This window comes from Ochotona princeps, chromosome 6 (genome assembly GCF_030435755.1).
Source record: "Ochotona princeps isolate mOchPri1 chromosome 6, mOchPri1.hap1, whole genome shotgun sequence".
Taxonomy (NCBI): domain Eukaryota; kingdom Metazoa; phylum Chordata; class Mammalia; order Lagomorpha; family Ochotonidae; genus Ochotona; species Ochotona princeps.
The window spans coordinates 80,336,492-80,361,420 of record NC_080837.1 but is presented as its reverse complement, the minus strand read 5'-3'; the positions used below and the strand labels follow the sequence as shown (position 1 = coordinate 80,361,420).

Below are 24,929 nucleotides of genomic sequence, written 5' to 3'. Positions count from 1 at the left end.
CAGCTTCACAGAGTGAGATGGGGGCCAATGCCGAGCCACTACACCACACCTTGAGAATCAGGGTCCCTGATGCCCACCTTGGTTTCTCCATTTCAGCTCAACTCTTCCCGGCAGGTGCTTTCGTCCCTGTTCCAACTGCTGACCACTGCTCTGAGAACACAGTTGAATTCCTGACTCGTGGCCCCAAACACCCACCTGCCTGTGAGAAGCAGCAGGCAGTCTTTCTTGAGGGAAAAGCTACAGGGTATCCTCCTCTGGGGCTTAATCAGAGGCACTGCAAAACCTCTATCTGCCTGCCCTCCTCAGTGGACATGGACTTGCAAATGCCAGAAATTCCCTGCATTCTGGATCACTGTGAATTGCTCCTGGCCAGTGGGGTGGGCATGTTGGCTATTAGCCGACAGGGCCTGAGGGCTCTGACTTTGCCACCCCTCTTTCCTCACCTTGTGAAAAGTCCTCATCTAAAACCACACTGCATACAAGAAGCACAGGGCCCAGAAAATTCTCCCAGGAAAGGGGAGCCCAGCCTCCAACCCTTGGCCACTTACTGTCATCGGCATAAAAACCAGTAGGACAGAGGGTCACGCAGGTGTTCATCTCCTGGTGGTGATAGAAGCCACGCCGGCAGGACAGGCACTGTGTGGGGCTCCTGCCAGAGCACGTCTCGCAACCTTTGTGGCATCGGCGACAGCGTCGCGCTGCTGTATCCCCGAAGTAGCCCAAAGGGCATGTGCTGACACACTTCCTGTGGGGGCAGAGCCAGGTGAAGGTCTTCCCCAGATTTCAGCTGTCCCTCCCAAGTAAGCAAAACCCCTAGGACCCAAACGGGGGTGAAGACAAAGTTACAGTGTGCTTGGCCTGGAGGCTCTGGCTCAGGCTGCTCAAGCACACAGCAGGGCAGAAGGGATGCAGGGTGCAGTTCAGATGGGTCAGGCACCTGCTTTGACCACACCTATTGAACCTGCAGGAGGACCTCAGCAGGTCATTCCCAAGCCAGGGCACCATAATGCTGCTACTTGACTTTTGGTTTTGGGTTCTGGCAAAGTCCTGTGGTGGCCATGAGTCCTCCAGGGCAGTGGGAAGAGCCAGCAAGGTCAGCACTCTGCCCAGGCTGAGTGCAGCCATTTGAGTATCCCAGGACACCATGCCAACCACCACTGCCTCCCCACCTGCACAGCACACTGCTGTATGCCTGCTTGGGCCTTTGTTGTGGGTATGGGTGCACTTGTCAGAAAAGTAGGGAGGGAAACTAAAAAGGCAGTTCCCCGAGGGCCCAGCACAATGGCTCCATTGGCTAATCCTCCCCTTTCAGCGCCAGCATCCCATATGGGCACTGGTTCCCAGCTGTTCTACTTCCCATCCAGATCCCTGCTTATGGTTTGGGAAATCAGTGGAGGATGGCCCAAAGCCTTGGGATCCTGAATCTGTGTGGGTGACCCAGAAGAGGCTCTTGGCTTCAGAACAGCTCAGCTCTGATCATTATAACCATTTGGGGAATGAACCAGCGGATGGAAGACCTTTGTCTCTCCTTCTCTCTGTAAATCTGCTTTCCCAATAAAAATAAATCAGTCTTTACCCAGAGGAGCTCAGGGGACAGAGTTCAGGGCTGGGCGGCAGGGACATGCTGAAGTGTACTCTCCCCACACCCCAGGGTCAGCAAGCCTGAGCAACGGCCACATGTCTGCAGCCCTCAGCTTTCCCTAGGGGTGCAGCAAGGACAGCATCTGTGCAAGCCACACATGCAGCCAGTTGCCAGCTTGTGTGACAGCCAGGTTCCGGCAGCCTGCCTGGCTAGGCCAACAGTATTGAGCCCTGGAGTCACATTTGTCTCAAGTGTCCATGTGAGCAGCCCTGGCGTGCTCATAGAACCTGCCTGTACTCAGAAAAACAGACAGAGGGAGGCTTGTGAGCACAGAACTGATTTCTCTGGAACAGATAACACAACTTACATGAAAAAATAAAGTGACTGACCTCAGTGTTGTCTCTCTCCTGGTATGTTACACGAATGCACACCTTAACAGGAGTTGTAAGTGTAGGGTATTCAGGGCACAGCATGGGAGGGAGGGGTCCCTGGGAGTCCAGGAAGATTAAGGGTTACCCCAGCACTTACCTGCTGGTCTTGAGGTTCCCCAGGCTGAAGTGCACGCAATTCAAGCACTGGTCCGCACCGGGGCCGTCGCAGCCCTTGTCACCACACTCAGGATGGCACACACCTTAAAGAGACAAGCATTTCCTTTCGTCCAGAGAGATGCTTTCCCACCCGGGCCTGGTGCCCTGAATCCCTTGGTCAGAACCCTGACGGCTGGCAGGTGTAGGAGATGATGCCCTTAAGAGTTGAGTGGTGGGCGCTAGGGCCTGGGAGGCCAGGCCACAAGCTGCAACAGCCACTCTCCTGAGACCCAGTCCTGGCCCAGGCTGAGCCTAGCCTGGCTTTGGGGTGAGAGTCCGAACATTCCAGACAAGAACTTCCTGGGAATGGGTGAGACAGCCAATGAGATGGGGGACCAAGACCAGACTGTGGCATCCAGGAAGACAGGCATGCAGGGAAGGAAATCTTCCAAGCCCACTCACATCACAGTCGGTGTTTTGATGTCCCACTGCGAAGATCAACGCAAGGCAGTGTGGGCATTTAGGGCACTGGGGATGCCACCATCAAACTGAGGACCATTACTGGGGATGCCACCATCAAACGTGATTAGTCAGGGATGGTGGATTTCCTGAGTCAGGACCATACAGACTGGCTGTCCCTGAGCAGGTGTGGGGCAGGACCGAGACACCCTGGCAGCAGGATGCTGGGGCGGGAGGCAGCGCATGTGGCCAAGCACAAGGCTCCCTGCAGGAACTTCCCTTGTGGTCTTCCTGGCTCCAGTCCTCAGTGGTGGGAACTGACATCTGCCTTTGTGTCCACAAATTCTAATGGAGGGCCTGGGCGTGGCCAAAGAGGAGACAGGTGTGTTTCCTGGGCTTTGGCAAGCCTCTACCTTCCAAGTGCCTCCCTGGCTGTGCCACAGGGATGGGCCCAGCCCCGTGCAGTGCCAGGAAAACCTGTCGGATTGATCTCAGGATACACCTGGGGCCTTGAGAGAATAAGGCCCTTCTGTAAGGTTTGAGTCACCAGGGGTGTGGGGTGCGGGCAGAAGCCCAAGAAAGTCAGTGGGTAAACCGCCCCCCCACCCCGACACACTTCTGGGGAACCCGGGCTGGGGACAGACACGTCCTCACTCCTCACAGAGTGGCCCGGCTGAACACGAGCTCATCCCTCTCCAGTCCTCCAAGCTCACACTCCCAGTGCGAGGCCTGGTTACTCTGCTTCCCCCATAGAAGCTTGCTAGATGCTACTACCCGCTGCCTGCCCTGTGGATGCCTCCTGAACCGGGGCAGCCCCCTGCCTGCCCTGTAGATGTCCCCTGAACTGAGGTAGCCCTGCCTGCTTCTGCCATGGGTGCCAATGTTCTGTGTTCTAGACACGCCTACCACTTCCCGAGCTCTCCCCATCTCCATGCTGCTTCTCTGGGTTGGAGCCACTGCTCAGCTTCTGTCCTGATGGATGTCTTCCAGGGTCCTTACAGGAGGAGCCCCAGAAACCCATGCTGTTGCCCTGAGGCAGGTCCTAAGACCCACAGATTCTGGTTGTGGGTCTCTGGCCTCCCCGTAAGCTTGGCCTTGGTGACATGGAGACTCGAGGACACTGCACCCTTTTCTCCTGCAGCTCCCTCATGCCAAAGCCGAGAGAGGCAGCAGGTTTACCTGCTGGAGGAGATCAGAGGTAGGGAACAGGAGGCCACAGTTATCCCACCTGCAGACAGGATGCGGCATGGTGCAGTCATCATGATGTCCCAGCACTCAGAACTCCCACAGCAAAGAACAGGCATTCAATAAACACTTGCTGAGCTGTTAACCAGGGGCAGGGTGCAGGGCAGATGGATGGATAGGGAATGTGTAGAAAGTGGGTAAGTAGTGGGGTCTTCATTATCCAGCAGCAGAATATTCTGGAAGGTCCCACAAGGGGACAGCCTTGTGGACAGCCTAGAGTGCTCTGTGGGATGCAGACTTCATCCCACTGTTTTTCTGCAGTGGGAAGTGTCGTCAGTAATCCTGAGGGAACCCCCTGCAGAGCTGCGTGCCCCCTCCACGCAGCAGCCAGGCCATGGCTGCACGGAGCCCTGGGCTTGGAGGTCTTATGCGAGAGTGCCTGGGAAATCATGGGCCAAAGAGCCTCACAGCTTGCAGCTCTCAAATACCACAGATCATCTCTCGCTTGATGCCCTGGATGAATCCACCTGGCTGGCCTCCGGTCCTAGTCACTTCTCTCCGAAGAACACTCTGGCCCAGTGGTCACTCACGCTAGGGGTAGGGCAGGTGCATGGTGATGTGGCCCATACTTGCCACTGCTTTTGCCCTTTCCTCCTTTTACTCACACACCTCCTGCATCAACTCCCTGACTCCTAACACAAGGCTCCCGGGGCCTGGGCAGCTAACAGTGGGGCCTCCTCCACAGAGGGTTTATTGGAAAACTCCACCTGAAGTCCACTGTGCAGCTGGCTGGGGGTTCTTACAGCAGACACCAACAGGCAAACGGACGGGTGAAAGCAGCGTGTGGGCATTCTGGCCAGGCAGTGACACTGTGTGGGCCAGCTTTGCCTACAGCTACCCCATCCAGAGAGCACACGGGACTGCAACCCAATGCTATCAGATCCGGTGCACATGCAAGAGTCAGGTTGTCTGCCTGTGGATGAGGAGAGGCCGCTGTCCTTCCCACTCTGTCCGCCTCCTCTGCTCCCACCCCTGAGGAGCATGGCTCAGAGCACCTGGCACTGTTGGCTCCACCTTAGGGTGGCTCCCTCCCCAGGGCAGCAGCTCAGTCTGGCCCTAAGGGCCCTGCAGCTGGGCACCCCCACGGGAGCCCCCTCCATCGCAGGGCGTGACCCAACCACCAGCATTCCTCTTTCTATCACTTCCTCTATTTTCCATCCCAGGGAGAGCCACCCTCATCCTTGTGCTAGGTGTTGCACCCCTTATGCCCTCTGCTCCAGCAAATTCCCCACTGTTCCCCGATATGGCAATAGGTCCCTTGTCCTCAAAGCCAAGCCAGACGGAGCCTCCACTGACCTGGGCTCATCATCTTCCATGTGTCTTCTGCTCTTGACCCTGCACTGTCCCACAATGTGGGTACACACGACCCCACCCCCATCTCTCCCTTGCTACTCTGCCACACTCCTTTCCCTTGAGACCACCAGGAGCCTTCTAAGAGTGGGGAATTCCCCTGGGGATCCCATCTGTCCATCCCCAGGCCTCCCTGGATGGGACCAGGTAAACAAAGCCACAGGAGAACAACCCAGTGAATTTCCAGGGTGTGAAACTGACTCAGTAGCAGATTCTAAGGGGATGGGAGGAATACCCAGCCTTTTATAAATAATTACTAAATCTTGCCATGGCTTACAAATTACAGGGGAAATGGAACAGATTAATCCATACATAATTCAATGTTCTGCTTTAAAAGAGAGGTAGAAGAAATTTAAAAGGGAATTGGCCATAATTTATGCTTGCTATGTATTAGTGGAATTCTCTCTTTTGTTGTTTTTTTTTTCCTCGCAGAAGACATTAGACAACTCAAAGCATTAACATTCTTAGCTAGCACTCATTGTTTATTAAGAGAACATAATATTCAGCCAAGGAGAATATGTCCAACTACAAACACCACAGTTTGGCACAAATTACTATGGAATAGCTCAGAGAGAAGGGAACAGCATTTTATATATATATATATATATATATATAAACTGCCCTGCTCTGTGGCTAGAGCTGTCTGAAGTCATTTTCTGGGCTTTGTGGCTATTGGGTGCTGGGGTGGCCTAGGACCAGGGGCCACTTCGGCAAGGGGACCGTGCGAGAAGGATGCCTCTGATGCATCACGCTGTGTAGTGAGAATTGTTAGGACATTTCTGTGTGGTATCAGTGCCTGCTGATGTCTCATGAGACCACACCCTGGCCTTTTCATGCCAGCCATTGGGACTTCTTCCCCGGCTGTGTGTGCTCACAGACCCAAATTCTTCAGGGTCACTTTAGGAAGCTTGTCCTTCCCAAGTTGTGGCCATGGACAGGAAATTATGGTTCTTGGTGCAGTGAGGAGGCTACACCATGCGATGGGGCTCTCTGAGGCAGAGGATGCCCTGGAGGTAGCTAATTAACCAGGGGGCAGGTTAGGTCCCGGCAGGGCCAGTGCCAGCTGGGAGTACAGGAAGATACTTACTGGTCTGCAGCATACTTACTGGCCTGTAAAATATTAGGAGAGCCTTGGGCGGAAGGAGCTGTGTGAGTGCAAATTACCACCATTATTTCCACTTCCAAGCATGAGGAGTCACAACCACACCCCGCCTCTGCTGGAACAGCCCTGCCACGTGGGAGCCAGGGTGGGAACATGGACCACCAGCAGGCTAGCCACATCCCCTAGGCCCTTACCTGTATAATCCTCCTCCTCCTCGGCACCTTCGGTGTGTGAGGGGGATGCAGCAGCCTTGGGAGGCTCGGGCTCTGGGACAGCAAGCTCCAGCATCCGTGAGCGTGACTGATGGGCACTGAAGGTATGGTATGGGTGCTCGGCGGTGCCGTACAAAATGAGGCTCCATTCTTTGAGCTTGCCTGGAAAACACCACACATCGGTTTGCATAAAGGTCCCTGTCACCCACAGAGAGATGTGCCTGGCTCCTCTCAGGTCTCGTCCCATCATTTCCTGGTTACCTGATCACCAGGTGTGCACCTACTGCCTGGGCCATGGTGCTCCTTCCCTGCAAGCTGCTGTCCGTCTATTCCTATTTCACTGACTGCCCTACACTTACTGCACATGCCCGCTCCCACTGCCCTCCTGTGTGACAATGGGCTTTATCAAGGAGTCCTGGCCGCCTGGCTCCTCCACCTCAGGCTTCACCCTTAAAGCCCACCCAGGGCTGCTCCAACCCAACTAGTGCCACAGAGACTGTGAGTAGGAGGGTGGATGGCACACACCAGACTCTGACGGTGAGGAGTTGGACAGGAATGGCCCTGTAGCTCACCAGGCCAGGCTCTGCTGCTGGTGTAAATGGTGCTGGGCTTGACTCAGTTATACAACACAACACAACACAACACAACACAACACAACACAACACAACACACGGCGGCACTGCTTCACGTTAACCATCACCCCAGCTGACAAAGGTACCAGGTCTCCCAAGACTGAGATCATTTGGATGTCTGCCAAAAGTCCCATGTTGGAAACTGAATCATCCAGTTCACACGCTGGTGGTATTTGGTGGTGGACACCTTTGGGAGGTCATGAGGTGTGGCCCCTGCGATAGCACAAGTGCCTTTAGATGGACAGAATGAGACTCCAGAGGTCACATGTTGGTCCCGACTCACCTGGCGACACCCTCACCATGCTGGGGCCGTCTTCTTACTTTCCCAGCGTTCAGTGCCATGAGCCAAATAAACTTCTCTTCTTAATAAATCACCCAAAAAATGGACTAAGATACTGCTCCAAACCCAGAACTGCTTTGCCACAGCCTCTCTTGACCTGATTGGCATGAGATGATACAGGCAAAGTCCAACTTGAGAAAACTTCCTGGGCACATACGGCCTCCCAGACACCTGCCTCCATGACACATACAGTACCCGTTCCCCCAAACACCTTTACAAATGCGGTTCCTCTGAATATTCGACAATGGCAAGATGATAAACACTTTGCACAGACCCAGGTGCTGAAGACGTGGACACCCAACTGGCAGTGAACCCTCCTTCCATCCCAGCTCCTCAGGATCGAATCTCAGCTTCATTCCCAAGCCATCCTGGAGTCTGAGCACTTGAACTACCAAGTGATGGGCTGTGATAAAGGCGGGAAGGGGCAATGACTGCAGGACAGGGATGGGAGGTTCCATAACCTGTTATTTGAACGGAAATTTATTTTAATCCATAAAATGTCTACACAAATAGCTACAGAGGCCAGGCCACTGAAATTAGATCCTTATTTTTGGATACAGTTTTGGTACGACCCTCAATGGATGTTGTGCCCTGCGTGGGAGTGGGGGTGGGATGGAGAGGAGAGCAGAAAGAATTCCCCTGGGTTCATAGCAGCACAGCCTTGGAAAGAAACAAGGATTCACTTTTTTTTTACACAGTTTTTGAGGGTTGACAGATTAGTTCTTTGGTACATTTTCAAGGGAAGGGGCAGTATCTTCATTATGCTAGCTCATTCACCAAATGCCTGCAACAGCCAGGGCTGGGCCCGGATGAATTTGGTACCCTAGAACTGCAACCAGGCTCTCAGGGGCTCAAGTTTTCAGGCCATCCTCTGCTGTACCCAAGGTGCATTAGCAGGGAGTTGGATTGGAAGCCGAACAGCGAGGACTCAAACCAGCACTCTATAATGGGATTCATGCAGCCCAAGCGGACGACTTAACCCTTAGCGCCACAACACCCATCCTGTTGTTTTTATACCACACGCATATGCTTCCCACTCATATATGAGGAGGAAAACACTGAAGAGCAGCGGGAAGCAAGACTTCAGTGTTTGCTTCAGAATGCGTGACAGCCGGGGGTGGTTCCAATCCCAAAGCTGCAAGGCACTCAGGGAAGGCTCCTTCCCTCGGAGGGACCCCAGGGAACCATGTCTCACGTACTCTACCACTGGAGCTTTGCACTCATCCAAGCAAACAAGCAGGTGCATTCTGGGGGGCACCTTTGCCCCTTGTATCCCGGAGAACTTCCCCTGGCTGTCCTTTGCTTAAACACCCGCACTCCGGCAGCTGGGGTATCTCCCAATCATTTTCTGCAATTACAAAAAAACACCTCCTTGGAACCTGTGTGGTAAACTCAATCACCCAGGAGGGACTCAGTGAGGGTTGCACGGTACAGCAGGAGCCCTGGGACAACCTGGGCTGAACCTTGGCTCCACCTCCTTCCTGCGAGGCTGTGTGACCCCTGGGGGCGTGGCTCACGGGGTGGACTAGCAGAGGAAAGCACTTGGCATGGTGACAGGCCTGTGGGCATTCCGTGAACAGACCTTTCCCCTGTGCAAGCCTGCATTCCCACAGGCAGCCTGGGCTTGGAACATGCCCCCCGCCACAGCCGGGGACATGCCTTGGACTGACAATCCAGGCTAACTCTCTGATTGTATGAACATCTTTCCATGTGGCTTAAAGCCAGGCAACTTTCTCATGAAATGAAACTAAAGGTTATTTAAAAACTTGACAATGTAACACAAATATCTTCTGGGAGCAAGTCAGGAGTTGTTGCAGAAGCACAGAAGCATTTCTTAGCTGTGTTCCTGGCCAGGATGTGTATGGCGGCAGGATAAAGTGTTTTGCCCAAACCTTGCTTATATTTTTGCTTCTTCTCTCCAAGACAGGAGAACCTACAGGGGTCAGGGCACATGTTGATGGGGACAGGCAAAGGCTGATGGGAAGCAAAAAGGTGCTGATAAGAGGAACAGGTGTTGACGAGGGGTGCAAACAGGTGTTGATGGAGGACAGAAAGATGCTGACAGTGGGGCAGGCTATAATGTCTGATTTCATGAAACCCCACAAAGCCACCCACTCAAAATGAGGCTCTTTCCTAAAGTTACTTCTTCTCTAATTACAAAAGAAGAAACATTCTTAAATGCTAGAACATGGAGACAGCATGAGTCTCCAGGATTGGTTCCTGTGCACCTGCACCACGGTCAAGATCATAGAGTTTCCACCTCTCCCAACCAAGTGAACACACAATCCTGTGGGTCACACAGCATTCACCTCCCCGCTTCACCTGCTCTTGTGGTCCCGTTCTGTACGACTGGTAGTATCCGGCACCTCGGTCTTTCTTACCAGATGCATCAGCTTTGGTGGAAACATGTTTCTGGCATTCAGTGAATACTCAATAAATATCTTTTCAGTCAATGAATTAGTAACTTAACATACCACTTTTGGAGACAGGAAGATATTTCACCATGTGCGTGAAACTTTAGCTAACTAATCTCCCTTGACAGATTATAACAGAGTTATAAAAAAAAGTTCCCTTCTTTTTTAAGAATAAATTTGCCAGGCACATCACTAGCTGCCATCTGCACTAATGATTCTGACTACATTCCCCCAAGGAGGAACCACTGAGTTAGAGAGTAAGGCATTGATAAGAATCTTAGTACAACTGGCCAAGGAACGTACCTGAGAGCCCAAGGCTTGGTTCCAAAAGTGCAAGCCACTTCAACAAATGAGCATTCTCCTGCAGGGGCACAGATTCCCAAGCCCCACCAACCCTCATGCCCAGCATACAAGTGACCTCACTGGGCAGGCGGAAGCAGACACACAGAATAAGCAGCAGAGGGAACTGCCAAGCCAACGTGAACTGCCACTCCCAGTATCCGACACACACATGCCAGGGCAAGCTTCCCCAAAGCCAGCTGCCTTCCCACTGGTCACTTCTAGAGAGAGGAGTCAAGACACATGGGTGCTGAAGGACCAAGGGAGGGACGCAGGTCACATGCAGGCTGTCCCAGGCCAGGGACCACACTCAAAGAGAGTCCTGCAAGACACGGTTAAGGAGAATGAACTGCTTATTCTTCCACACACCCAGCAGGCGATCAATACCCAACTAGTGCCAGCAAATCATGTAGTCTCCAAGTGAAGTGGAGAGTCTTAAAAGATGCTCAAATCCAGACCTGGCTTGACAGCTCAGTGGCTAAGTCATTGCCTTGCAAGCAATGGGATCCCAAATGGCTGCCAGTTTGTGCCCCAGCTGTTCCACTTCCCACCCAGCTCTCTACTTGTGGCCTGAGAGGGTAGTGGTGGATGCCCTGAACCCTTGGGACCCTGCACCCATGTGAGAGACCCAGAAGAAGCTTCTGGCTACTGGCTTTAGATCAGCTCAGCTTCAGCCATTGCGACCACTTGGGGAGTGGACCAGTGGATCTTTGTATTTCCTTGTCTCTTTAAATCTGCCTTTCCAGTAAAAATAAATCTTAAAAAAAAAAGGTGCTCAAATTCAAATTTGCTGGGTTTTTTTACACCATCTGATCCCTGAGACTGTTGAAGAAACAACCACAAATCCACCTGCTTCAACTTCTGTGGCCGGTGCTGTCAGCACACTGCCTGCAGAGCTCAACAGCCAAGCTCTGGCCACCGTCGTAATCTGCGGTAATGCTGTGGGAGGTGGCCACAAATGGTTCTGTCATCACTCACAAACTTCAAGGCCACACAGCCCCTCAGTGAATTAGGCGTCTAATGAACAAACAGGATTATTCCTGGTCTTCAAAGAAACGCCCATCCCCCATTCCCAAATGAGGGAAGACAAAGGACAAATATGCCAGTAGGAATGCCCCAACCACAAGGAGATTCCTCTCTGCCCAGTATTTTAAACTAAGGCCTAATAAGAGGGGAATTTGCAGTTGAATGCAAATCTGGGGGGGGGGGGGGCAAAGGTTTTGTAAGATTCAGGACTCTGAGCTAATACTCTGGAATTCTTTTTTTTTTTTTTTTTTAATTTTCTCTTTACCTTAGGAGAATTTATTAATTCACCTCCCTTCAGCCCTTAAAATACGCAGGGAGAAATACTTCAGTTGAAACACAACTGAAGGAAAGGCCTGGAGAGTGAATGCAAGTCTCTTTTCAGGCCGACATGTCAATGGGAAGTTTTCCCTTCCGAGGCCCGAGGAGCCAGCCATTTGAGGGTGGCAGTACTGAAGTCACACAGTTCATCGCTGAAGTTTGGGAGGAAGGAATGGAAGATGAGTGACTCCACCTATTTATTAAATATACACTAACATTCCAAAGGATGACTTTCACGCTATGTGAATTATATCTCAATAAATATCTGTCAAAAACGCTAGCTTCCTTTCTGAAGCCAACACTCGGGAAGCCTGCATCCCACCCTGGAATGTGTGGTTTGAGTCCCAGCTACCCCCAGTTTCTGATCCAGCTCCCTGCCTAATACATCCAGGAGGCCATGGATGATGGTTCAAGTATCTGGGTCCCGGCCCCCCATCCTCCCATGAGGGAGACCCAGATGGAGCCTCTTGGCTCCTGACTTCAGCCCAGTCCAGCCCAGCCCTGGCTATGGTGGGCATTTGGGGAGTGAACCAGGGGGTGTAAGCTCTCTTCCTCTCAAACACACTGATTCTCAAATAATTGTTTTCGTTTGTTTGTTGTTTTTTCTAAGATTTGTTCTGGCGCCATGGTGGAGGAAAACAGGGGTTATCTGAGCCCAAGCCCACATACAGTGAAGGTTAGTAATCAAGAAGGCAGTGGCCTGACAAAGGGCAGCATTCAGCTCCCATCTGCCCCTGGGAAGGGCGGTGTGAGACTGCACTGTGTCACTCAAAATTGTTTTCTAGACCTTTGCATGTGACATTTTTTGGCACTGAGGTGGGCTGGATAGCTGAAACCAAGGAAAGCAAAACCATGGCTACTGTATATACGCCAACTACACGCACAGAACAAACGGCAGTCACTGACCTGTGTACAAGGACACATGAAGAAATCCTTTTTCAAACCCAACAGCCCCTGGACACATCACCTTTCAAGATTGTTCAAAGTTAACAATGAGCAAGTTTGAAAAGCCAAACACCATTGCGTGGTGGATAACAAAACAGTGATCCTCTGCCTCCTTGTCTCGGACCCACTCCAGGCCTTTTAGAATACCTGGAGCTAATGTGCTCAGCATTTACCAGCATCTCGTTGGACAAACTCACGGCGCCGTCCAGTCCCTTGGTTTGACATCACCCAATGCCTTCTCTTACCTCATGGGTGGGGATCAGTCAGCCAGCGGGCTCTGTCAGGCCTACAGCATCATTCTGTCTGTCCCTGCCGAGGCAACCAGAGGCAGGACTCACAAACCTGTAAGTCTACGGCAGGTGGATCATTTGGTACATCACAGATGATGTTACAAACATCCAAATGCCTCTGGTAGAAGAAGATTTCCTAGCCCTGTCCTACACGCTCCTGCACACACAGCTTGCCACAGTTTCCTGTGGTCAATACAGGCATTTCCCTCCACTCTGATTTCATGTTCTGGGAGGTTTCTGTAAATTTATCTTCTAAATTCACTCTAGAGTTTACAATTATTCTTTATTTGACAGGCAGAGCAATAGAGGCAAGGGAAGGGAGAGAGATCTTCTGGTTTACTCCTCAGGAAGCTACAAAAAACAGGGTTATTGCCAGGCCAAATCCAGGAGTCTGGAACTCCATCCGGGTCGCCCATGTGGGTGTGGCAGGGGTCCAAGCACTTGGGCCAACTTCTGCTGCCTTCCCAGGTACATTAGCAGAGAGCTGGATTAGAAATGGGGCAGCTGGGACTTGAACCAGCAATCCAGTGTGGGATCTCAGCACAGCACAGGGCGGCTTAGCGTGCTGTGCCACAATGCAGAGGCTCCCTCAGTGTTGCTTTGTAAGATGCAGGACCTGGTTTCTGTCTCATACATGAAATACTTCCTGTTCTTGTAGGACACCCATTACACTTTATAAAAGTTCCTTTTTCCCCTGACACCCTGACACCTGCTTCTGCTTTGACACAGGGTCATTTTCTAGAATGCCTGGTGGCTCTTGGGCACCCTCACGACGCAGGAGGCCCTGGGATACTAGTTGCAGCTCTGTGTATTCCTGGAGTAGGAAATGCATCTGTGTGTGCATGTTCCTCTCATATCAGCAAATGTGCTAGCTTATATACTGTCAGAAAGGCAATGTTAATGGCATACCAGCTGGCTGATAGACAAATGTAAGACAGCTCTCATCTGAAACAAGAGAGGTCAGAAGAAAACACAGTATCTTTGAAATTTAAAAAGCACTGTTAGCCCAGAATTCTACACCCAGTGAAAATACCATGTGAATATGGCTGAAGTGGAGACATTTTCAAAAACATCGAAGCTGAGCAAATTTTTCACCGGTGAGCCAGCATGACAAGAACTGGTCACAGGAAGTTGCTCAAGTAGAGGAAGATGGATATGAGACGCAGATTCCGATCTACGGAAGAGGAAGAAGAGCACTGGACATGATAAAGGCATAGGTAAACACAGAAGAATGGTGTTTGCTGAGAAGACAAGAGGCTGCTTAGAGCAAAAGATACTGTTCCTGTAGGGTAGAGTTAATAAGCAGACAGAAGTAAAACACACCCCATCACACACACAGGGCACAGAGGGAGTGGAGGATGGAACCCTGTCCCTAGCCTCTCACCTTTGTCAAGTGTGAATTCACACCAGTGAATTCCCCGGAAAGAGTAATCAATTAAGGATGCCTACTGAAATTCCCCAAGCAAACAAACTTCAGCTAGAGCAAATAAAATGCAATGTTAAAGATGTACGATTAACCCAGAGGAGGCCGAAAAGGAGGGACACAGAGCATCTTCTTTTACATAACACTGTTGGATTTGGTTGGTGGACGGGAGACTTAGTCTTCCTGTTTGTGTTCTTGAGTGAGATTAGCTGCAAATTCTCCATTCTAGGAACACGCTGTTGGGATTTGGACCAAGGACGCACTGGCGTCGTTGGGCTACTTGGCCCTGCTCTCCCCTGTCCAAAAGAGTTAAAACATTAACCCTAATTCTTCCATTTGAGAGCTTAGAATTGACCAGTGAATCGATCTGGCATCGTTTAAATTATAGAATCTATTTCTTTAGCAGCACCGTTGTGGATTTTATTTCAACTGTTGTCAATTTTGCATGGTTGTGTAGTTTATTAGACTTGGTTCATTCCACTTTTTTTTTCCCATGAAGTAGTTTATGGCATCCCCATAAGAATTTTAATGTTTACAGGATCTATACTAATGTTTCCCATTTCATTTCTGGAATTATATAGCATTGTTGAGGTTTTTTTTTCTTAATTGGCCTTCCTAGAGAGATTTACCAGTTTTATTAGTTTCTTCAAAGAGCCAACTGTGCAGCCTTTCTTCTACATACTTATATAAGCTTTCTTCCTTTGTAAGCTTTGAGTTTATGTTGTTAGTATTGGAGCAAGGACAAAAGCCTTGGATACACTTTGGTCTTTGACCTGCCCAGCAGCAAGCAGGCCTCCATCCCCTGCGGTCCCCAGAGCTTGCTCCGCCCTGCCCTGCCTGGCCCGGGCACCCACCACCATCTGAAGAGGCCAGCCATCAGGCAGAGCTCTCTGTTCCAGCAAGAACCCAGTCTAAGTGCTCCCCTCTCAAGCCACTCTTGTCCCAGGCTCTTTCCATGCCTCCTAAGCCATCTCCCTACTATCTCAGCAGCTCAAACGCAGTCCAAACCCTAGGGTTGGCTGTGGCCCAAACCCTCCCAAGTCGCAGCCAGCTGCTGTCCCAGTTCTTACTATCTTGGCAGCTCAGTTTTAGCCCAGACTTCCCCCAAAACCACCAACCCTAAGAGCTCCCACCTGCGTTATATTGCATGAGCCATGGGGCTGTGTGGGAGGCTGAGTGAGCCTCTCCCAGGCTTATTCTCTGAACAAACCTGGTCTGTGAATTGGTGTTCTTTCTCCTCTTCCCTTACACTTGGTCTTTTTATAACATTATAAGTCAGATACTTAGGGCAGACACTTAGGGCAGAAACTTAGGGCAGAAATTCCCAGCCGGGCCTGAGCTCTTTCTTATTTGGAGAATATTTGAAAATTAAAAAGCACTCCTTTGCACCTCCAAATAAGAGGCAGGGCAAGAGACAGATAGCAACATTGATGTGAATTGGGTTAAAAAAAAGAAGTTTGGAACAACCATGGGTAGATAGCAGGGCTGTTTGGAAACTGTACCAGGTTCTTCTACATGTTTCCATGGAAGTGGCGGTGGCCCTCCATCTACAATTGCACCTTCTAGAAATGAGCGCTCGGGCCCGGCGGCGTGGCCTAGCGGCTAAAGTCCTCACTTTGAACGCCCCAGGATCCCATATGGGCACTGGTTCTAATCCCGGCTGCTCCACTTCCCATCCAGCTCCCTGCTTGTGGCCTGGGAAAGCAGTCGAGGATGGCCCAATGCTTTGGGACCCTGCACCCGTGTGGGAGACCTGGAAGAAATTCCAGGTTCCTGGCTTTGGATCGGCATAGCACCGGCCGTTGCGGCTCACTTGGGGAGTGAATCATAGGATGGAAGATCTTCCCCTCTGTCTCTCCTCCTCTCTGTATATCTGACTTTGTAATAAAATAAATAAATCTTACAAAAAAAAAAAAAGAAATGAGAGCTCAAGTCTGCCCAGAGAGCTGCCTGCCTCCCTGACATCAGGCACAAGGTAGACGGAACCATCGGGCACAGACTGCAGAATTTCTACTCTGATGTTGGAAATGAAGACAAGCTCCAGACAGATGTCAATAAAACGGAGGTCAACATAGCACACTGTCAAAAGAGAACAGTTACGCTCCTATGAAAAAGACATGAAGGAGTCGCTGAAATCATGGAACACTTCAGGAGGGGACAGGCACCGGGAGAGGCCAAGTGCTTCCCCTGTCGACTGATTATCAAACAGTTTGCTGAGTACACACAGCTGGAGCTGATGAAAGTCACAGGAGCTCTTGATTGAAACAAGCCTCATGCCTGCTCATTCAACAACTATCTATTAGCCACGCTCTAAGGGGCGAGAGGGACGAGCCAGCTGGCTGGGACTCGCACAGGTGACAAAGCCACACAGGACCAGTTCTCCAGCCATCCCTCTGCAGTGCCTCCTGGGGCTCAATGAGCACAGGTGAAGGTCTGCTCCCCCCAAAAGAGGGTGTGCTGCCCAGCTCAGGGGCCAAGGCTTTACTGGGACGTGCAATGCCAGGACTGTGTGGTGGAGGTGGGCTGGGGGAGGAAGAGGGAGAAGCCAGCAGAAGGTGCTGTGTTTCTCAGCAGCTCCAGGGCAAGATGAAGCCCTGGGAGTTTAGCTCTGCTTCTCACAGGCCACCTAGGTTATGTGACCTGTCACCTACAAGTAGCTATGTGCCAGGCTCAGCTGGTAGGGCATAGGAATGCCGTGGCCTGCCCAGGTCCTGTTAGACCCATGTAGCCACTGCAGGTCCTACCTGAGTGGGAAGGGGCGACCACAATAAAGTCCACCTTGACCTGCAGGAAGGCCAGGGAACTGAGGAATGGGGAGCCAGAGTTACAACAGGAGGCATGGCCTCGGGAGGCCTGTGACAGGTACAGTGTGACCCTATGTATCGGCGAGTCCTAGGTACTGCAAGGGATAAAGCAGGGCTCACTGAGAGCCAAGAAGTATTCTGCCACCATGGGCTCAGCACCCTTGAGATGTATAATGGAACTGTAGAAAGCGGTACCTAACCAACACACGGACTTGTCAAGAAACAGTGGTGTTTCGGATGTGACAGGAAAGATGGAAAAGAAGGCAGGGATCTGTTCAGGGTGGATCCTCACGCCCTTGAACCTCACCCAGGCCCAGGGCAGTGGACTGCATCATCTCCACCACAGACACTAGAGACAGAGTCTGCATGGACCCCCACAGGGTCTCAAGGCTCACATTTTACATGGCAACTCCCAGGTATGCCAGAGCCAGGCTTTGTGTCCACCACCCATCTGATGCCTCATTTGAACCATCTCAGTTCAGGCTTGATCTTTATGGCTTCTCTGTGCCACCCCACAGCGTTCTTGGCCATGTCTAGCGGAAGCCTGACACTTCTGACCGGGCCTCTTTGATCTTATCCGGGCTTCAACTTTCAGGTCGTGGGAAGGAGCAAACCAAAGATGCAGTGCCGCAGAAGTGAGCAGGTGGAGTCGTGTGTACTGGGCTGGGCTCCAAGGAAAGCCAAGCTGTGTGGGAATCCCTGACAGTTCTGGGCCTGGACCGTGTGCCCGGCACATAAGGCACGGAGCAGCCAGTGCCCTCTGTGGCTGGCTGTCTTCACACGGCAGTGTTCAGACAATGCCAGGGGTTAGCAAGGCTTTGTTTGGCGTGCTTGGAAAAGCTCCACTTTGGGAAGAACAGACACACACCTGCAGAACTCAAGACTTGGTAGAGCTCTGTCCTGGGTCAGCGGGCAGGAGAGCAGGCCAGCACCCTGGGGTCCCGCTGGGCTCTCCAGTGGCCACTGCCAGTCTCACCTTTCTCAAAGGGCATCTCTGGGCTAGAACTTTCCCACAGGGGGGTGACCAGCTCCTAGGATCCGTGGGAAAGCCTGTACTTGCAGTGGGCAGGCAGGAAGGTAGGAAGCTGAGCTTCCGTAACCCCCAGAATAGGCAGTGTCAGAAATGGCTCCTTTAGGAAGGTGCCCACGGCATGCTGACAGGAGGAACCCTCCTCATGAGGTTTCCCAGACAGTAAGCAGTACAGGTGCGGGAACACCCCCACTGCCACTGAAGCCCCAAGTGTGAAGGCCACGCCATGCAGCTGCTACTGTTCATTTTGGGGGTTCCAGAACTTCTGCTCTTGTCATCAAGAGTCTCACCTTAGATCTTCATTTATATTTTCTCTAATGAGTACAAAGGTTGGAGAACCTCTGTTTGATGGTTATTTTGATTTATTTACTAACTGTCTTTTTGGGTACTTTTTTTGCTTATTCTTTTTTTTAAGGTTTATTTATTTCTTTATATTAGAAAGTCAGATACACAGAGAGGAGGAGAGACAGAGAAGATGATCTTCTGTCTGCTGATTCACTCCCCAACTGGTCGCAACAGCCGGAGCTGAGCTGATAGAAAGCCAGGAGCCAGGAGCTTCCTCTGGGTCTTCCACACGGGTGTAGGATCCCAAGGCTTTGGGCCATCTCCAACTGCTTTTCCAGGCTACAAGCAGGGAGCTGGATGGGAAGTGAGGCCATTGGGACAGAACCAGCTCCCATATGGGATCCCCACGTTTGCAAGGCAAGGACTTCAGCTACTAGGCCACCAAGCTGGGTCCATTTTGCTTATTCTTTTGGTGAGGTGCTTCACATATGTTTTAGTGATTTGCAAATATTCATTATATATTAAGTTATAAAATGTGTGTGTACCATTTGTCCTCATCTGACATGGGGGGATAAAATGTTACAGGGCAAGAAAGCATGTGTCCATTGACTTCTTTAAATATATATTACCAACAGTTGTTTTAATTTACTCCATGGACTCTTGGGCGTATTGGTAACTTCAATGGAGACTGCTTACTAATGAGCAAGATTTAGTTGGAAAAACAGCTTGATTGATTAAGCATACAGTTAACCAATAGCAATCAGGTCTGCACTCCTCTTAGCAGGTCTTGGAAAGAAATCAGCCAATGAGAGAAGAGCTGATGGTGAGATAGGATTCTGGGGGCGGGTCAAGGCGCTTCCATAGCATCTGGCTCTATTTGGATAAGGAGGCATTAGGGGGTAGGGGGTGGAACCCCTGGTAAGGCCTGGGCTCCGTCACATGCTGAGAGCTTCCCTCCTCCCAACAGGATACTTGCCCCAGAAGACCGTTCCTCCCCTTACAATTCTCCATTTGTAGTGTTGTGCCGGCATTAGCTGAAACACACTTAAAAGAATGGAGTACATTTTCAGGAACGTTGTGAACTAGTTGTTCAATATAACATTTACTTAAAATTGAATTATGTAAACTTAGAATTAAATATGTTACACTGAAAATAAAGGTACCAAATACTAAAAAGAAACAAATGAAACCAAAAACCCAAAAAGCCCTGCCCTCATTGCTTCAGCAGTCACTGTGACTACCTGCTCCTTCGGTGTGACTGGTAATCATTCCGCCTCTGCAGGGGAAATGCTGTCTATGGTAGCTCTTCCCAACCCTTCTTTCAACATCATGTTGGACACTCATATTAAAATAACAAAATGGGGGCCTGGCTCGATAGCATAGTGGTTAAAGTCCTCACCTTGCAGGTGGCAGGATCCCATATGGTCATCGGTTCTAATCCCAGCGGCCCCGCTTCCCATCCAGCTCCCTGCTTGTGGCCTGGGAAAGCAGTGGAGGATGGCCCAAAGCCTTGGGACCCTGCACCCACGTGGAAGACCCGGAAGAGTTCCTGGCTCCTGGCTTTGGATTGGCGCGTACCAGCCACTGCGCTCACTTGGGGAGTGAACCATTGGACGGAAGATCTTCCTCTCTGTCTCTCCTCCTCTCTGTATATCTGCCTTTCCAATAAAAATAAATAAATCTTTTAAAAAAATAACAAAATGGAAAGTCATCTCACAGGTATTTCTAACGCTCCATGATCCCACAGAAAAACCAAAAACCAATCAAGACTCATTTCCTGCAAGTTAAAGGAAAACAAAATGTGAATTGCACTGATCATAGGCGGTCCATTGGGCATTAATTCTACTATCTCAACCCCCTTCCAGGATGGCTACAACAAGGCAACTAAACTTCAACCAAATAATTGCTTTATTTGCCTATAAAAGCTTTCTCTTCCAACAGCAGCGCTGAACTGCTGTGGTGTGGCACTGCCCGACTGTGAACAGATGTTCACTCAAATCAACTTTAAATCTTAATGTGCCTCTATTTGTCTTCTGACACTTGAAATCAGCCAGGGTAAGCCACTGACACGTGGAAATCGACCCATGTTACAAATAAGGACTTGATTTACTACTGATCTTCTGCACTTCAGAAGGCGACGAAAACATGCTAATGAGGCAGGTCCAACATCACAGCTGTGGCATCTGTACCAACTGCCTGGGAGAAGCATGCAGAACCCAGGAAATGGTGTCCCAACATTTGAAAACTCATGTTTAATTAAGCAAACAGGCTGTTCAAATCACAGGGGAATAAAGGCAGTCCCTTTATGCATCTTGGTTGTTTCTCTGACAAAAACATCAACCTTAATGTTGGAGGGACAGCGGGTCATGAATTGCAACCAGAGGTTGGCTATGGGTCTAAGAGTTTGGCAAAAATCAATGAAAGTCTGAGAATCAACTAGTCACACAGAGTCTGCAGAATGAGTAGGTATGTTTGCAAATTACAGACTACCCATTTTTATATAATTAACATTTACAATGAGATCATGTGACATATAACTACCTGTGTGTGCATGGATCTAGATGCAGACAGGTATCTCTTCCCCCAGGATACTGTTTCTTTAATAGGTACCTGCACACAGGACAGTATGCGTCAAGGGGCATGAACATGGCATGGAACACCTCAAATCACACCCCAAAAAAGCACGCATCTGAATTACCAAGAAGCAGGGCTAACTTCAACTCCAGCTTGTAAGGGCAGGAGTGGCAAACTATGGTCACAAAGCCCAGCTGTGCTGCAACTCAGCACAGCACTCCGGCACATGTCCTCTGCCTGCTCTGGCACCGCAGCGATGGAGCTGGGGAGCTGTCGGAGAACAGAAAGCCTCATCCAGTTACTACCTGGCCCTTGACGGAGAAAGGCAGCTGAGCCCTAGGCTAGAGAGAAGTGAAAAAGACCAAACATTGAGATAGAGCTTTCTGCTGGCTACCCTTCAGTTGCCCACAACAAGGCAAGACAAGGCCAAAGCCAGGAGCCCTGACTCAGTCCAGGTCTCTGATGGGGCTGGCAGGGACATAAGGACTTGAGCCATGACCTTCTGCCTCCCAGGGGGTGCATTAGCAGGAAGCTGGAATGCGGAGCAGAGCTGGGGCTCAAACCATGGGCCTCTGATAGGGGTTGCTGGTGTTCCAAGCAGTTTCATGCCAAATACCTCACTTAAGATATTTTATAAATATGTTTAATTTTAAGCTTACAGTTTTTGTTGTTTTATCAAACAAAAGTTTCCAATTTTCTGTGGGAACATTTATCCAGATAACTGCTTCCCAAATGGCTGGCAAGGGTCAGTGGCTTCTCCACATATCCTTCCAACCTGAAATGCCATGGCCCCTGACGCCCCATCTACAGCGCCAAAGGAGTCATTCGGCTAAGGGCTACTGGGAGGAGGCATCCTGCTGGGCTGGAGGAAGGTACAGCTACCCCCTTGCACAATTCACCCCCACATGTACATGTGTGCACATGCAAGTTACATACACAGCCACACATACATGTGTGTTTCCTTCCACACAAACGTAACCTACTGCTGTGATTCGGAGGAGGGTTTTAGGGTTCAATTTCCCCCAAAGGCTCATGTGCCCATAATGACTAGGTTGGATTAGGCAGATGAGGCGGGGTCCTGTGATCAGATCGGGTGGGTTTATGGGGACAGTCACAGACTCATTCACTCCCCCCCGGGCTGCCTCAGGTCTAGGTGTCATGGCAGGTGTCAAGCCACTCTAGTTGAAGTTGGCCTGTGAATTTCCAAAACCAGGAGGAAAAGCAAACTCTCTTGCAATCCTAAGTCATTTGTCTTAAGTATTTCATGGTAGTCATAAAAAATTCACATGTACATACCCACACAACATATACATGGATATGCGTAAACATACATATCACACATAACACATATACCCACATATAACACATATAGAGAGACCCATGAAAAGCCAATGAATATATATACACATCCACACAACACACACAGACACACAAAGTTTGGGAACTTGCTTTATTCCTGGACAGACTGCAGGCTGACTGCCTATAGCAAGAAAGTCCAAACAGAAAGAAAGGAAACTGATTTTCCACACACACACACACACACACAAGCATGTTTTTTTCACACATGCACAAGGTAAGAAGTCAGACTTTTTTTTTCCCTAGCAACTAACACAATGCAGCTAATCTGCATGCTGTTTAACTGGACTGTGCGGTCTGTCTCCCTGACTGTTCTTCATTCTGACCACTGTGGATCAAACACTTCCCACACCTGGGGTTTTGGAAACCTGCATTAGGGAAATTCTCAAATACAAAGCAGAGAAACCAGCGTGCTGACTCCCAAGAGCTCCCATCCCCCCCATGCCTAAACTGGCGCCTTTTCCAAGCTTGCTTCCTCTGTCCCTTCCCCATTCTCCATCCCCACAGCCTTGCAGAATTTTAAAGGAAATCCTAGACACTGTAATAGTATTACATGTAAAAACACTACAGCATGCAACAGCCGGAAGAACTAATTTTTGTTAACCTTAATACCTTATTATGTCTTTGCTTATTTAAGACCCTCTGATGCTGGACTGATTTACAATAATGAGATAAAATTCCATTCAGGCCTAATGGAAACATGTAAGCACCAAAAACACTGAAACCAAGAAAAACATTAGCACTGTGGCAGCAGATTCTTTTGGAAACAGGAAAGATGGGAGAAAAATGGGGAGATTGTTACTGAGGAGACAAAATGAATTCCTAGAGTTCAAATGAACAACACAGGAGTTTATTATTATTTTTTAATGCCATCAGTTGTGTCAGGGTCTCCAGTTACTACCAAGTGAATATGCTTAAGCCCTTTGGAACCAGCAACTGGGATACACAGCACTGCTCACAGGACTTGCACTATGAGACCTGCTGGATTCTGCTCATCATTGACACGCGGAGGCCCCCCATTCCCTCCCCAGGGGTCGATGGTGCCTGGCACCCCAGCTCCTTCCACAGGCTGGGGACAATGCAAGAGAGCCAGGAGGCCACAGGAATGAAGCCCCATGGCTCTGGGCAAGAGGAACCCGTGTCCAGGTGGAGCTCTACCTGCAGAGCACTCAGCTGGACCCTCAGCATGGAGTCAAAGAATAAGGAGGCACTTCTTTGCCCCAAGCCTTCCCGACAGCTCTGGCATGTGGCAGTGTGGCAGTCAAGATGAGCAGCTGAGAGAAGCAATGAGCAAAGCTGTCTTGGTACTCCACAAAGCCAAAGCCAGTTCTTGCTGAGCCCATGCAACTGGAGGTCACGAGCAGGTGCGGGGTCCCCTGTACTCTAGGCTGCTGAGTGGGATGCACACCTAGACAGGCAGAACGGCCTGATACCTGATTGGTGCAGGTGCACAGGTTTGGCCTTGTGTCTCAGGTGTAACCCCCCACTGGGCTGCAAGTGGAGGAGGCTGGGACGGGGCCACCATAACCCTGCTACTTAACCTGGATCCTCACCTTCCGCACTGCCCATCTTTCAGGGTGGGACTGCATGTGCCTGGCCCTGGGTGTGCCTGTAATGTTCCCAGACCTGGTTCTGAGCTGACATTGCCAGAGGTATGCTGAAGGCAGGAACGGATGAATGGCAAGCCGCCTGCACACCGCAGCAGGGCTGTGGAGCAGGATCTGCACCTGCTTCCATCCTGGAACCGCCTCCCGGGAGACACACACACCCTTCCCTTGGCCTAGGAACTGAGAAGAGAGCAGAATGACTAAGCTGCTACTCAGCTTTGCAAAAAATGGTTTTAGAACTAATTACATAAACCAGGCTCAACCCGACAGGAGGTATTATTCAAGTTAGCCTATCACCTGGATCATTTAATTACTTAATAATCTCCAGGCCTTCTCTGAGATTTTAAAGCACTTTTACATCACATACGTGCCATGAAGCCAAGGGTTTTTTTTTCTGCTCCCATGCAACCTTCTGTAAAGACCCGGATTTCAGCTGAGCCGGAGGACAGACTGGTATCCTGGGACTTTATTTGCAAGTTTTCCTGTATCCACGGGCCTGTGGCCATGAGCTGATTATAGACAGCTCCTGCCACCCTCTACCCGCGTGACCCAGCAGCGGGAGGCCCTGGGACACAGCTGGGCAAAGTCAAGGCTCCGGGGCAACGTGGGCAGTGTCAAAGACCAGAGCTTCCAGTGCTGTGCAGTCAAGGGGGAGGGAGCTGATGCAGCAGCACCTGGCTGGGCAGCAAGGGGTGCACGCAGGTGTACCGGTGTGTGGGGAAGGAGATTCCGGGCTGTGCACGCTGTAACCCCAAGCTGGCTCAGTACCCTCTGGGATAGGCTCCAAAGGCTGTGATCACGGCCTCTCTCACGGCCGGTCCACCCAGCCCTCCGTTCTAACAGATCTGCTGTGTCAGCTACTCTCAACCCTGCTTCCAGAACCTGGCTGCTTGCTTCCCCACACCTCCACCGCAACTGCCCCCAGTCACCTGGTTTGATTAAAGCTATGACCCCCAGACCATGTTCCCTGCCCTGACCCTCTGCCACCTCACTCCTCACGACTCCAGCCAAGCTGGCAGTGAGCTGATTAACACAGAAGTTCAGAGCCTCTCTCCTCTGCTGAAAAACA

The 24,929-nt window shown here is 50.6% G+C and overlaps 1 protein-coding gene across 2 annotated transcripts in view; it reads right to left on the bottom strand.

Annotated features, from left to right (window-relative positions):
• Nucleotides 1-24,929, bottom strand: part of PCSK6 (proprotein convertase subtilisin/kexin type 6) — a 141,118-nt gene that overhangs the window by 13,060 nt on the left and 103,129 nt on the right. The window contains exons 14-17 of one of the 2 annotated variants that reach the window (XM_058666558.1): nucleotides 6,460-6,639; nucleotides 6,270-6,308; nucleotides 2,111-2,213; nucleotides 549-745 (exon numbers count right to left, since the gene is read on the bottom strand). In XM_058666558.1, the coding sequence (XP_058522541.1) occupies nucleotides 549-745; nucleotides 2,111-2,213; nucleotides 6,270-6,308; nucleotides 6,460-6,639 (519 nt within the window). The remainder of the gene's footprint in view (nucleotides 1-548; nucleotides 746-2,110; nucleotides 2,214-6,269; nucleotides 6,309-6,459; nucleotides 6,640-24,929) is intronic. The other variant, XM_058666559.1, reaches the window with a different exon arrangement.